The sequence below is a fragment of the Physeter macrocephalus genome, chromosome 4 (genome assembly GCF_002837175.3).
Source record: "Physeter macrocephalus isolate SW-GA chromosome 4, ASM283717v5, whole genome shotgun sequence".
Lineage (NCBI taxonomy): Eukaryota > Metazoa > Chordata > Mammalia > Artiodactyla > Physeteridae > Physeter > Physeter macrocephalus.
The window spans coordinates 64535455-64550118 of NC_041217.1; the positions used below are offsets into that span (position 1 = coordinate 64535455).

Genomic DNA, 14664 nt, shown 5'->3' on the forward strand with positions numbered 1-14664 from the left:
TCACTGTTGTGGCCTCTCCCGTTGCGGAGCACAGGCTCCGGACGCGCAGGCTCAGCGGCCATGGCTCACGGGCCCAGCCGCGCCGCGGCATGTGGGACCCTCCCGGACCGGGGCACGAACCCGCGTCCCGTGCATCAGCAGGCGGACTCCCAACCACTGCGCCACCAGGGAAGCCCTTCTGTGGTCTTTTAAACAGTATTGTTTTCTACATCCTGGCAGTGGCTAGAATTTCAGACATAGTATCTAGGAAGTTATATATAACTTATCCAGGTATAGAGTTGAAAAATGACATTTAAGAAATATTAACCACCAACACTTACTGGGCATTTATTATATGCTAAGCAGCCTTCTGAGTGCCTTCTTGATAAACTCATTTAATCCTCACAACAACCCCAATGAAGTAGGTACTCCTATATCTCAATTTTGCAGATAAGGAAATTGAGCCATAGAGAGTTAAGTCACTTGCCCAAGGTCACACAACTAGTAAACGTGGAGCTAGGAGAGCCTCCCAGGAGAAAGTCCTCAGCTGTGATGGTGGACTTCCTGGTTCCTGTCTCCACGTTTTAGAAGTTTTTCCTTAGCCCTTCCTGGGGGCTTTGGGATCAGTATCACACAGGGTGTTGCATTCATGTCTTAAGTCATCCTTGGAACGTGGACCCAAGTGTCTTGTTTTGGAATAACAGACAACTCCAGGAAGTGGACTTAAGGGACTCAACACGTTGTTTTCTGCTTCTTTCAGGCAAAAGTGATGATGAAGAAAGTCTTTGCAAGTCATCCCATGGGGCAGGGAAAGGAGCTGCTGAGGATGGCAAGGACCATAAGCGCCCTAAACGTCCCAGAACCATCTTGACAACCCAACAGAGGAGAGCATTCAAGGCCTCCTTTGAAGTATCCTCCAAGCCGTGCAGGAAGGTATGGGGGTGGGGGGAAGAAGGGAGGAAAGGGGATGAGGCACCTCTTCTCTGTGTGTACCCTGGACTCCTCTGGGGTGAAACTGGGCACCTGGGGGTCAGGGTGGGAGATGCTGTTCAGACAGAGTCTGGGCAGGGGGGCCTTGAGCCCCGTTGGAGACTCCAGGGATCACTGCAGCTGTGGCCGGAGTCATGGTAGAATCTCCCTGTGCTTTTGGGTATGCATACCCACTCCAACTGGCTACTTGCTCATACCTTTCGTTTCATGGAGAGCAATGGGGAGAATAACAATAAGAGGTTCCAGTTGGGATACAGATCAAAATGTTACAACAGAGTAAAAATACAGTGGCTTGTAGCATGTATTCTTTTCCGGTCCAGTTTGTTCTGCTTGAGGTGGTGATTTTGGCATTCATCCATGTTGTGGTTCATCCATTTTTGTTGTTGCGTAGTATTCCATGGATATACCATGGGCTGTTTGTCCATTCACCTGTCGATGGGCATGTGAGTTGTTTCCAGCTCGGGGCTGTTACAGATAGGGCTGCTGTCAACAGTTATGTAAAAACAAAACAAAACAAAACAAAAAATACAGTGACTTAATGAGATAGGAGTTTATGTCTCTCTCACATCACAGTCCAGAGATGAGTAATCCAAGACTGGCCGAGAAGCTCTGTTATCCGTCACATGGGTCCAAGGGGCTGCTCCAGGTGTCACCATTTTTTCCAGCCACCATGGTAGAGAAAGAGAAAGTCGGGGCAAGCAGCTGCCCTTTTAGGGACATAGCCTGGGATTTTTTGCATCACTTTCACTCGTGTATTGGCTAGGGTTTAATCCTGCGGTTGTACCTCTTGCGAGGGGACTTGGGAAATGAGTCTATCTGGGTGTCCATATGCCTTGCTAAAACTTGGGGATGACGTTGCTAAGAGGAGGAAGGAGAGAATGGATATTGGAGACAATTAGTAGTCTCTGCCACAAATAGCTGCGTCCGCTTATTAAGTACCCACCATTTATTGACTCCCTGCCGTATGCTGGGTACTGTCTTTTATGCAATAAAAATAAGAAAAGAAAGCTTTCTTGAAATTGAAATTGAATTGAAATTCATAGAAGAAAGGCATTTTAAATTTCTTAGCATCCGTCCCTAGCATCCCATCCCTTAGCAAGCCTCCCTCTCTGTATGAATCGGCTTTTGCTGCAATAACAAGCAAAATCTTAGCGGCTTCCAGCAGACATTTATTTCCTGCCCCTGAGCCGTGGGTTGGCTGTGCCCCAGCTGGGCTCAGGTTCAGGCCTGCCCCACTGGTCTCTCATTAAAGGGTCCAGGGCAGTGGCCACCTGGGGCACACGGGTCTCATGACGATGGCAGAAGACAAGAGGCCAAGTCACACTGAGTAGTCCCACTGAATGGCTCTCCTTGAATATCACCCACTTCACATCCACTTACATTCCATGGGCCAAAGCAAGTCATGTGGCTAAGCCACTGTGAGTACAGGGGGAGGCATACACCCCTCCATGGAGGAGGGGCGGGAAGGATGGATATTTGCTGAACGATAATACAGTCTCCCACCACTTCTGCCTTTTGAAAAAAGTTCTCCCACCTGCAGAAGACTTCCTTTCCCTGCCCTCGCTGCCCTCTAAGCTCTGGGAGAAGAGCTGGTAGAAAGTGAAACAGCCCCAAGGTAGACCCGCACAAGGACCAGTTCCCACTTCCTCATTGGTTTACTTGTCCTACATGTACTAAACTCCCAGCCTCTGTATGGCCTGTACCCAGTGCTTGTCCCTGGGCAGCGTCTAGGCCACCAGAGGGGAGGAGATGTGTACACTGGAACACTGGGGAGAAAGCTCTGAGGACCAGAACAGAGGGGCAGCCAGGAGCTGCCGGAAGAGAAAGGTCGCCTCTGTCTGGGGGATCAGGCAAGGCTTTGTGGAACAGGTGGGTTTTGAGCTGGGCCTCTGAAGGATGGATAGGGTTTCAGCAGGTGGACGTGGGCCCCTGGGCATACTGCTGTTTCAGTTGGCATTGCAGAAGGATGTGCCTGTAAAATCTTCTCTAATTTTCCTGCTTCTCCTAAGCCTCAGCCCCAGTGGCATGATAAAGATGAGCACTTCCCAAGGCCTCCAGCTTGCTCTACTTATGTGTTTATTCAAGGAGCTCCTACCATCTCATCTCCTCCTCAGAATCTAACCAAGAGGGGTCAGTGTCTCTCAGGATCACTCTTGGGAAATCTGTGCTTCTTCCCTCATCCCTTCTAGCCACTTTGCCAGCCCCTCACCAAATGCCTGTATAGAGGGCAGATGTTGAAACACGACTCTTCATAATAGGGACCCTGATTGTCCTGTCTCTTCACAGTCCCAGTACATGTGCCTGCATCAGCGCTGTCTCTCTTGCTCTGTCGGATCCCAGATGGCTCTTGTCTTATTTCCTTTGGGTAGGACTCACAGTGAATATGAACATTCATGAAACACCCAAAGTGACCTAAAGCTATGAGGGACAAAACCAAAAATTTAAGTCAGTGAATTTAGACAGGAGAAGAGAGCAAGAGAGAACCATTTGTTTTTGCAAAGTGATTTTCACCCTCAGTTCTCCTTAAGTAGGTTAATGCATATGCCTGGCATACAGCTAAAAACACAACAATAGATTTTGCTAATATCTAAGAACCACCTGAAGGCCTAATTTCCAGAGGAAGAGAAACCCAGGAACACCTCTTGGAATGCACATCAAAATTAATGCTTATTCTTCTCTTCATTTACCTGGGTAAGGACCTTCTCTCCGCCTGAAGGAGAGCAATGTTCTTGTGTTTGGGATTTTGCTGAACACTTGAACACTCGCCAGCTCCTATGTAAGATGCAGCCTGTTGGCCTCCCCGTGCACCACGTAGGGAATGTTCTGCCTTCTACTCTGAGATGCCAATGTTTCTATATTTCTAATGTTCCATTTTTTCAAGGTGAGGGAGACTCTGGCTGCAGAGACAGGGCTGAGCGTCCGTGTCGTTCAGGTGTGGTTCCAGAACCAGAGAGCTAAGGTAATCTGCTTCTCACTTCTGTCTCTGTGGGGCCGGTTTCCTGAAACAATAGTAGGACATTGTTTTTGCCAGCAGGTTTTCTGACCTCAACTCACTGGATAGAATAGTTCTCTTGATTCAAAAATTTTGTGATCAGCAGTCATTTCAGCTATAGCAGCCCTGCAGAAGGGGAGAGACGGGGCAGTTGTTTTAGTGAGATGGCTTTTATTTTCCTAGTGGCTGTGACTGTGAATCTGGCCAGCCATCTGCATGAAGAAATACCTTTCTGTGTCTTTTGGTAAAAGCAGGTTCTTTAATTCCCATTCATTTAAGACAGATACCAGAGTTCCTTTGAAGTTTCAGAGGGAAACCTACATAGCACCCACATGATAGGTCTAAGACAACATTATGGCACATGGAATGGATGTCCTTACTCACCTTTCCCGGTGCTCCACCCTTCCCTGATATAGGCCCAAACCATCATATTGTCTGCTGGATCCTACCAAGGTCTGTATCTCCCTGCCATGGTCTTTTACTTATTTTAGACCTTTACTTATTTATTTTCCTACCTGTATACATGCATGAGTTAGTGGCCCAGTTCTCTACAGCCCTGATCTTTAGTGGGTGAAATGATTGGTTAAGATATCATTTCCCTCACTGAATGCCTCACACCAGGGCTGCTGGTGTGTAGTCCACGGTCCTTTCTATGAGAGGATTTCATGGTTCAGTAGGTTTGAGAGGACCTATAGCCTATGGATTCATAAGCAGAGAGCATATTTGAAGCTCTGAGAAATCTCACAGTAAAGAATTTTTTTTAAAAATCTAGTGTTCCCTACACACACACACACACACACACACACACACACACACACTTAAAATGTATGTTAATGTCTCATGGAACCCTAATGTTCCACAGAACACACTTTGAGAAACATTGGGTTACAGTGCTCCTTCTGGGAAGTTTGTGTGTTAACAGGGTGCTTTGGGAGTCAAGCTCCTTACCTAGAGGCGTGCATCTCCTGGTAGGAGTCTCTGCCACAGGGGCCAGCAGACAGGGGACTAGGGGGACCAGCCTCATCCCAAATCATACCCTGTCAGCAGGCCCTTGCTGTGCATCTAAGCTGGGCTGAAGACCCTACATCCCCTCGCATAAAACTGTCACAACATAAGCCGCAGGTTTTATTTGCTGAGAGGAAATCTCTCTTCCTGCTAAGACCAGCCACACTGTTGCTTCCCAGCCAGCTGTCTCTCCATGGCTGCGGCATAAAAAGCCCTCAGCCACCATGCATCGGGCTCAAGGCGCTGTTCCTGAAGCGTGGCTCCTCTCCTGAGTAAAAGCAGAGGAAGGGGTCCCTCTGCTTTACCCATGAGCCGTTTCCCCCTGGCCTAGCCGCAGGAACCTGCTGCAGGCCCCCTGACTTCTAATCCTGTGGTCCTCCCCTCATCAGATGAAGAAGCTGGCCCGGCGACAGCAGCAGCAACAGCAAGACCAACAGAACACCCAGAGGCTGAGTTCCGGTAAGCTGGAGCCTCTCCCAGCCAGGCCTCTCCCGCCAGAGGCCTCTAGCCACCCAGCCCTTGGCATGACATTTCTGAGCTCCGTGAAGCCCAGTCCACACCTGCTTGGGAGATGGGACCTTCCAGGGAGGACCAAACCATGAGAACTGTGAGAGGGTTCTGCAGGCCCAGAACTGCAGATTGGGGGTGGCCCTACCCTCATGCAAAGTCCCTTGGCCCGGGCCCTGCTGCAGTGTCAGGGCACTGTGTCAGGCCTACCTACAGAGTCAAAGACATGCCCACTTTCTCATCCTGCATGGCCCTCCTCCTTCCAGGCAACCACGGTCCTAGATCAATAAGAGAAGGAGCTGGGGCTGGAACCTGTCTCTCTGATTCTGAGTTCCGCTCATCCACGCTGCCTTAACTCACCCTTACCTCCATGTACCTTCATTTGTTGGTGGTGTTTTTAATAGGGGTGGTGTGGGGATTGGGGAGGGTGTGAAGAGGGACAGGTTGTGGGACCCTTCAAGGAAGTTAAAAGAGAAAAAGCAAGAATAACTGTATTAGAACAATGTCATTCTTAAAGGGATATGCGCTGCCCCCTCCCCATCTCAGCTGTCCAGCAGAATTTCCCGAGTGGTCTCTTTGTACCCTAGAGCAGGGATTCTCACCCTTTAACATGCACCTAAATCACCTGGTATTTGGTAATGTATAGATTCTGATTCTTAAGGTCTTGGTGGGCCCAGAGAGTCTGCATTTTTAACAAGCTCTCATTGCTGCCGGCCTTGGACCACACTGGGAAGGCCGTGGAATGTGACATTGGTTGTCTGGCCTCTAAACAGAGCCCCTTGTCCTTGCATGGACCTTGCCTTGTGCTTGATACCTGGGCTAGGCTCCAACGAGAATTTGACTCTTGCAGTCAAGAGTTCTTTTTGCTTTTGACCTTCTAGGCCAAACAGTATCTTAATGGCAAGATAGATGCTCTGGGAAAGAAGTGAAGCAAGGGCACGGGCCCTGAGGCAGGGTGGAGCCACAAGCCGGTCAGAGGACCTGAATTTGCCCCAGTTCCACTCCCAGTGCTGTTTGGAGATCTGGGACCTGTCTTTCTGTCTCTTTGCACCTCAGGCTTGCATCCCTAGGGTAGGGTAATGGGGCCTGCGAGTCCTATCGCACAGCGCTGTGCACCTCAGAGAGGGTCACAGATGTGAGAGGGCTTTAGGAGGAGCCATGTAAGTTGACTCCATATAGGTCAACACGCTCAAAGGGAGAACTCATCAAGGCATTATGAGAACACAAACTCCTAGTGCTTGGAACTTTGAAGAATTCTATGGGCAGCTCCTAGGGTAGACTTAAGAAGGTGGCAGATTGAGTCCCTGAGAGTTAATGGAACTGTGTTCAGAGAACCACAGCAGGATGTGGAGGCAGGAACGGAGTCCTCCTTTTCTGATAAACTTCTGTACACGAGTGTAGCGAGTTGTAATTCCAAAGCACATACACACGATCTCATGGAGTCTTCATATCAGCTACACGAGGTCTGCTGGGCCAAGTGTCGTGAAACACACTTGACGGACGGACTCGTAGTGGGGTAATGCTGGAAGGATCTTTAGATGCATCCACTCCATTGGCTGCCAAGCCTGTGTGTAGCATCAAACGCCTTTGTTTTAATGATGTAGTTCAAGGAAGCTCTCCAAGTACAACACCCGCCATGCCTGTCCTTCAAGGCAATCCCTGATGGCCCTTTGGTAGGGCACAGACTGGGAACCACTGATGTCACCCCAACCCTTCCATTCTATAAATGAGGAAACCAAGATCCAGGAAGTAAAGTGATGTAGCCATGGTCACACAACTTGTGTGGTCACAAGCCAGTGGGGCACGTGAAGTTCAGAGCTTGTTCTGTGACCCTCCGTCCCTCCCAGTGTGTGATGCTGGGCTGCACATGGAGAATGATCTGCCTTCTTCTTTGTCCCACAGCTCAGACAAATGGTGGCGGGAGCGCTGGGATGGAAGGGATCATGAACCCCTACACTGCTCTGCCCACCCCACAGCAGCTCCTGGCCATCGAGCAGAGCGTCTACAGCTCAGATCCCTTCCGACAGGGTCTCACCCCACCCCAGATGCCTGGAGACCACATGCACCCCTATGGTAAGAGGGACTCAAGCCGCGCAGGGACCTCACACAACTCGCTTGCCTGAGTTTTTCATCCCCTCCCAGACACCTCTACGTGTGCAGTTCCTAGATGCTCATTAAAGTTCCAGAGCAGAATAAGTGTCCCACAAAATACTGCTAGAATCACCTAACTGACGGCTCCAGAAGAAAGACCAGCACACATACACATTAGTCATGCTTCCATTTATTCTCCTTTTCAAGGCTTCTTTTTTTTTTTTTTTCCAAAGCTTCTTATTTGTTAGTTTGAATAGGAGGTTGTGTTTTCATTGTAGACCTGTTTGTTGGGATTGAACTTCCCAAGTCTTTCATTTCATGCCAGGTACCACACTTACACGTTCATAAGCATTATCAGCAGTGATATAGGCAGAGGCCTTAATTATGTGAACTCTCACATAAGTAAAAAATATATTGAAAAGCACAGAAAAACAGATGTTTGAATTGGACTCTCCTATTATGGATACTAGTAGGTGTTCTAATGTAATTCCTGAAACATAAACTGACTTGTGAAGTGAAAAGTATCTCCTCCCAGTCTCACCCCAGCCAAAACGGAATTGCTTTAAACGCAGGGAATGGGGACAGCTGAGACTCCCCCATTTTCCCAGTTTGCTGCTTAAGCTGATGTACAGAAGCTGGGGCCCGGGCACCCTGATGGGATGGGCAATCTCTGGAGTGGAAGGCTGAAGTTCAATCTCAGTGCCCAACATAGGCCACTGCATTTTTATACAGAGAAGGTAAGTGGCCTATGTAATACATTCATCTGTACTGTGAAATCTGCAATTGTTAACCCTGATAGCTAAAAATAACGTTTTATTCTGCAAGCCTTCAAAACATTAGTATCAGATATATGCCTCAGTGCACAGATTATCAACTTCTTTTTTGCCTTCATTAAAAAAAATTATCTATAATGTTAAAATCAGCCCTATCTTCCCATGTGATGCATTCAGCAGACGCTTATTAAGATCCAGCCATTTGCAGGAACGTCATTGACCAACCTCATTCATTCATACACACATAGATATATATATATGCACGCTCCAGTGACGGCCATCCTCTTTGCTCCCTTAGAAGACTCATGTAAGGTCTGTACCTGTCTTCACCACTATGCAAAAACGGGGCAAATGACTTTTTGGGTTTTTTTGCAAATTCTTACATTTTCAGAGTCCTAGGGGTCTTGTCACATAAAGGACTCCTGTGATAAATCCTTCAGTTAAAATGAATAATTAAAGCCACATGACAATTTTTATAAACTGCAGTTTTCATCTTTCCCATTTGCTTGAAGTAGAGGTGAAATGTACATCCTCAAGGTTCCGGTCACAGTGGTCCCCCAGCTGTTGCTCAGTTTGCCCTCCTGGGTTTTTTTTTGGTCAAAGATGTAAATTAGTTGAGTCTGGGCACCTAACCTCCCTTTCCTTTGCAGTACAAATTTGGGGAAACAGCCGGCACTCAGTGTACTTGTGCTATTTGAAAGGACAGGTGTTATCACCGGAGGTTTCGTGTGCATCATTCTCAGAGCTGATGTTTGTGTTCTTACCATCCCTCCTTCAAGAACCATTTTTGTGGCCAGAGTCCTCCAGAAGCCCTTGCCCCTGTCTCTCCAGCCTGTGGTGCTATGTCTTGCCCACTCCCCACCCTCAGTGTCTAGACATTCTGACATTTGCTTATGCTGCACTCAGTTTAGCACTTTGTTATATCCTAGTTCATATTATTTTCAGTTGTTGCACTTTAGACGTGAGCCCCCCTAAGGAGATCTTTTGTGGACAGGGATCATGCCCCCTCCTACTCTTCTATGTAGCTCTACCCTCCCCCACCCCCTCCCCAGCACCCAGTGGAAAGCGCCCCCTGGGGGATGTGCGCAGACCACGCTGGCTGAATTCAGCTGAATTTCCCAGCACTGAATGAGTCCCTTCTTCCAGACCCTCATGCCAGTGTTTCCTCTTCATTTCAGGTGCTGAGCCCCTTTTCCACGACCTGGATAGTGATGACACCTCTCTCAGTAACCTGGGTGACTGCTTCCTAGCAACCTCAGAAGCCGGGCCCCTGCAGTCCAGAGTGGGAAACCCCATTGACCACCTGTACTCCATGCAGAATTCTTACTTCACCTCTTGAGTTCGCCCCTCGAGTTCTCCGGCTAGGCTCCCATTTTGGAACAACCGCATTACATGAGGGGTCAGCTGGCTGTAGGATGGGGAGGCAGGGAAGAGGTGGGTTGGGGAGGGAGTTTTGTCCGGGATGCTGTTGTATAATGATATGGTGTAGCTCGGCATTTCCAAAGACTGAATACATTACGGATTGCATAGTTTAATGTTTCTAATAAGAGTCTTAGTGTTAGGTATGAAGATGTGTTTATCATTAAGGACAGGGATTTTAAATATAGGCATTTTCATGCAAACTAGATACCTAGAGACCCCTAACAACTTCCCACCATTTTTGGGGAAGCTCTTTTCAAGAGGTGCATATGTCTACCCATCCACACACCCACAGACAGACAGACAGATAGATAGATGTGTGCGTGAGTGTGTAACCTTTCATACTTTATCATCAAAGTTTATTCCTAATTATAACAGACACAAACTGTACAGCAAAAAGTAACTTTATTTTCAGTGTGAACTATATTTAAGGAAATGCTTGATGCACTTAAGTTATAAAATGAGATAATTTACTTTTATAAACTTTATTTTGAGTTTGAAGAGACTTGTGGGCAGGGCAGAGAGCGCTGCTCCACCGAGGCCCCGTAGCTTTGAGTGCTTGAGTTAATTCTGTTTTCAGAGAGTGTCACTGAGGTCTGGAGAGCAACTCTGTGTGGCTGACAGTATTCACTGGTGGATTCTTGACTTGCTCTGTTTGAGGTGGAACCACTGGGCTTGGGTGGGACAGAAAAATCCCTGATCATGTCCTTAGAAAATTTAAAGCCTAGATTCTTCGGCTTTCTTTGAAATTCAGACGTGTGGCTGATGGGCAGCACTGGGAAAGTCACTTCTGCTCTTGAACTTCACCATCTGCAAGTGTGAGACGAGGCTGATAGTATGTACCTACCTCACTGGGGACGCTGAGGCTTCATTCAACCCCAGGACACATGAGCAGGGCTGAGACTAATATCTGATATTTGCTTAAAATACAACCAGACCAGCCACTTGGCAAAGGAGGATATCCTGGGGCTGCAGAGCAGGAACCTGAGGGCAACTCTGCCTGCCACGGTCCCTTCTGCAAAGCCTGCGCTGCAGATACCAGCTCAGGGCAGCTTGGGGGGATGCCAGAGGCCTTCGATGGGAAGGAGGCTGTAATGGATGGGTTGGACAGGGCATCATCGTGTTCTAGACCAGGGGCTGGCAAACTACAGCCTGCAGGCCTGTTTTATGGCCTGCCTCCTAAGAAGAGTTTTTACATTTTTAAAGGGTTGTGAAAAGCAAAGAGGAGAAAAATATGCAACAGACTGTATGTGGACCAGAAAGCCTGAAACAGTTACTATCTGTCCTGTCTGGCTCTTTTCATAAGAAGTTTGCTGATTCCTGTTCCAGACGCTCTGTTTGCTAACAACCTCTTGGAGTTCACAGGGGCAGAGGGGGTCCAGTTGGAAAGCCAGGGCTCCTCCTTCCGGCTCACTTTCCGAGCCACTGAGCACAGAAGACCCAGCTGCCGTTGTACACAGGGACAGTTCCACACCCTGTCCTCCAATTGTGGTGCTAGGATGGGCTACTTCTGTGATAGGAGGCCTCCTGAGAAACCAGAATGAGTTGATGGGGAAGACGGAGGACTCCTCCAAGAGAGGCTGGGACAGGTTTGGCCTCACTCCTAGAGATGTCACCAGTCATCAGAGCTTCGGACACAGCTACTTGTCCCCATCACTCTCTGCACGGCCAGAGGGAACATGCCCCCTTATGGTAGAGTCGACGTTGTATGATTTTTGTGCTCTTTTTTATAATTTATGCAAGCCACCCAGAAACCCAAACCAGTCTGTTGAGTGAAAATCATGCAGATGCTATATGGCTCCGCAGGCTTCCGTGGTGAGGGTCAGTTGGAGGAAAGTAGCAGATATTTTGTGAGTGAAAATGAATAGAGTTCCTTACTCCACTCCTTAATGGCATACCAACATGAAATTAAAAACCTCTTACAAATGAGCTGGTGTTTATTCAGGGGCAGGGGTTATGGGCTGGGGACTGGGGGACCAGGATGTTTTGTCAACAGGGGGGGAAGCTTTGCATGAAGGGAAAGCGTGACTAAGTGACGACAGCAAAACAGAAGGAGAAAGCGGCTTTTACCCTCCTGCCAAGATGGACTCAGAGACCTCACTCCTTTCAGATACCCCTCCAGAAGGAGGCACTGGCAACACTCCATCCTCACCAGCAAGTTCACTCAAGGCAGAGTGGCTGTGATACGCAATGTGGGAGCATTTACTTGGAAATCAGAGTCATGGGGCAGGAGAAAGATACTTCACGCAGGACTGAAGGCAGATGCCTTGCCAGGAACAGGGTCAGAGCAACAGACAAGTGTGGCTTCCCTGATAGATTCTCCCAACATTCTCAACAAGTTTAAATGCGATGTATGGATAGGCAAAGATTATGCTTATGGAGAAAAGAAGTCAGGAAGCAGTGTGGCTCGAAGACCAGAAGACATACTCAAAGGGGAGGCACCAATTGTTCTGCATGTTCTCTCACCCGCCTGCAATTGTTCAGCCCTTCCACCCCTGTCCCTGGCTCATCCACCCCATGGTAGAAGCTGGCTCTGCTTCTCACGAGGGCCTGGAAGGAGAGAGATGTGCGCAGGTGGAACCCACTTAGGAGGCCTCTATCTCAGGCTGACCTCCACTAGGCCAGCCCTGGTTTCATCTCCAGCTTTCCAGACAGAGCTTAGGGATGAGACCTTCACCCCTCATATTTGCCTACTTGACAACTACTTATCCTTTAGCATCAGCCTAGACTTGGCCTTCTCAAAGAAGTCTGCAGGGCTGGGTTAAGTACCTGTGTGGAGGAACTGGGCTAATGCTACCTGCTGTGATCACCCCTCCCAATTTTATAATAGCTCGGACACAAGAGAAATTTCTATTTTTGCTCACATGAAAGGCCTGGGAGGGAGTTCGTGTGAGAAGGGCACCTTTCTTCCATCCAAGATTTCACTGGGGAATGGCTGTTTCCATTCTTCTTTTCTCTCCCCTTCCAGCTGAAAGTGGGTGTGTCTAGATCCAAATCCAGCTCCTCCCCTTACTAACTGTGTGGCTTTGGGCAAGTTACTTCCCCTTGCTGAGCCTCTGACTCCTCATCCAAAGGACAGGCAGGGTCCTTGTCAATAGCTACCTCAGAGTTGTGATGAGGATGAGTGAGAAAACACATGCAAAGCACTTAGCCTTGCACTGGGCACATGGTGAGTGACCCATGTGTTAGCTGCTATGCCAGGGACCAGACTCTGCTCTCGGGGTTTGGTCACTGATGAAAGGCTTCTGGGAGTCTCAGGCCACATTTGAGGAAGAAGAAGAACACATCCAGTTTCACTTGAGAGGGGGGTTCCTAGTCAAGCCTCACCAGAGCTCCTTTAAACCTCAGTGTGGGTCTTCTATAGCCTGACTTACGGTTGTCGGGGAGTGGTTTGTTGTTTTGTTTTGTTTATTAGAGGCGTGAGGATAAAATTCCAATTCCAAAGACACATTAAGAACTCTGACCCCCAAGGAGAAGCAGTCAGGTCATAGGTGATTTCTCCAGCCGTCTGTCACCTGGGGCCTTAGACATTAGGGCTGAGATGAGAGTGAGAGCCCAGAGCCACAGGCTGAATAGGAGAGTTCTGAGTTGACCTAGCATGAGTGAAAATGGCAAGAAAGTGGAATGAATTTGTCAATTCCAAACTCAAAGACAAAATAAATTTTTAACTGAACCTCCAGTAAAATCAAAGTATTTCTCTCCTTCTCTCCCCTCTCCCATCTCCTCACATACAAATCCAAATATATTCAGTCAATCCAAGTTGACCTGCGAACTGACATGATTTCACTAGAATAAAAACCAAGTTAATACCTTGTTTTCCTGCATCCCTTTGTTTTCCATGTTGCAACATTCTGTTCAATGACAAAAAGGGGAGAGCTATCTTTAGGGCTCAAAAAAAAGGCCTTGAGACATTTATGCTAAAAATACAGTCCCTCTACACATGGATGATGTGGACAATTGGTGATTCCCTAACCTTGAAGTTTATGCCATATTTGAAGTTCCCTAAATAACCTTGAGCAGGGCTCTGAGCCTCCATTTCTTCATCTGTAAAATAGCGCCAGTGACACTTGCCTGTCTTACAGGTTGGTCACGGTGAGCATCAAAGGAAGTAATTACGAAAGCTCTCTGTAGACCACAGTGCTGTACAAACAGGAGGGCTTCTTAGTATCCTGTCTCAGGAGGCACCTGCAGATGGACCACTTGGGGATCATGGCATCCAGGGGAGCAGTGCTCCTGCTTGGGTGGATGCTCCCAGCAGGGATGGCCCGGAAGGAAATCAGGGTGATGTTATCAGGACAGTGAATGGAGGATCAGAGTGAAAATATCTTATTTCCTCTCTCAGAAGCTGTGGATTACTTCTGCCACTGCCTGATGGGCCTTCTCCCCTCCAGGGGTGGATTCTGGAAAAAAAAAACAAAAACAAACCTAGGGTGGCCCAGCCCCTATTGGATGGTGCATTAGCTAATCTGTCACTATTTTTAATCTCCCCCCACCGTCACCCCATGTGCCTAGGAAGGGAAAGGTGGAACCTGCCCCTGATTTGCGGTGGGAATGACCCTCCCTAGATAGTTGTGCAGCTGATCACTCTGGCCTTTTTAGCACCTTATTTATTCATGTATTTAATTCATTCAGTAAGTATTTACTGAGCATCTAGAATGTGCCAGGCTCTGGGATGGGTCATAGAAATAGAGGTGAGCAGAAAGAGACCTTGGCCCTGCCCTTGTGGAGCTTACAGCTTAGTAGAGGAAATAATCAATAATCAAAAATGCTAATAAATTTAACTTGCGTAGTATCAAGAGCCACCAAGAACACTAAGAGCTATAAGAGATCAGAATGCAGGGAGGCGTGACCTAGTCAGGAAGGTCAGAGAAGGCTTCTGTGAGCCAGTGATGATAGAGCTGAGACTTT

The 14664-nt window shown here is 48.0% G+C and overlaps 1 protein-coding gene across 1 annotated transcript in view; it reads left to right on the plus strand.

The window, feature by feature from the left end:
* The window catches only part of LMX1A (LIM homeobox transcription factor 1 alpha), a 159309-nt gene extending 149633 nt beyond the window's left edge, over positions 1-9676 (plus strand). Inside the window, exons 4-8 of the mRNA XM_028488140.1 lie at positions 740-912; positions 3851-3928; positions 5356-5425; positions 7376-7546; positions 9516-9676. Coding sequence (XP_028343941.1) covers positions 740-912; positions 3851-3928; positions 5356-5425; positions 7376-7546; positions 9516-9676 — 653 coding nt within the window. The remainder of the gene's footprint in view (positions 1-739; positions 913-3850; positions 3929-5355; positions 5426-7375; positions 7547-9515) is intronic.
* Positions 9677-14664: the final 4988 nt, after the last annotated feature.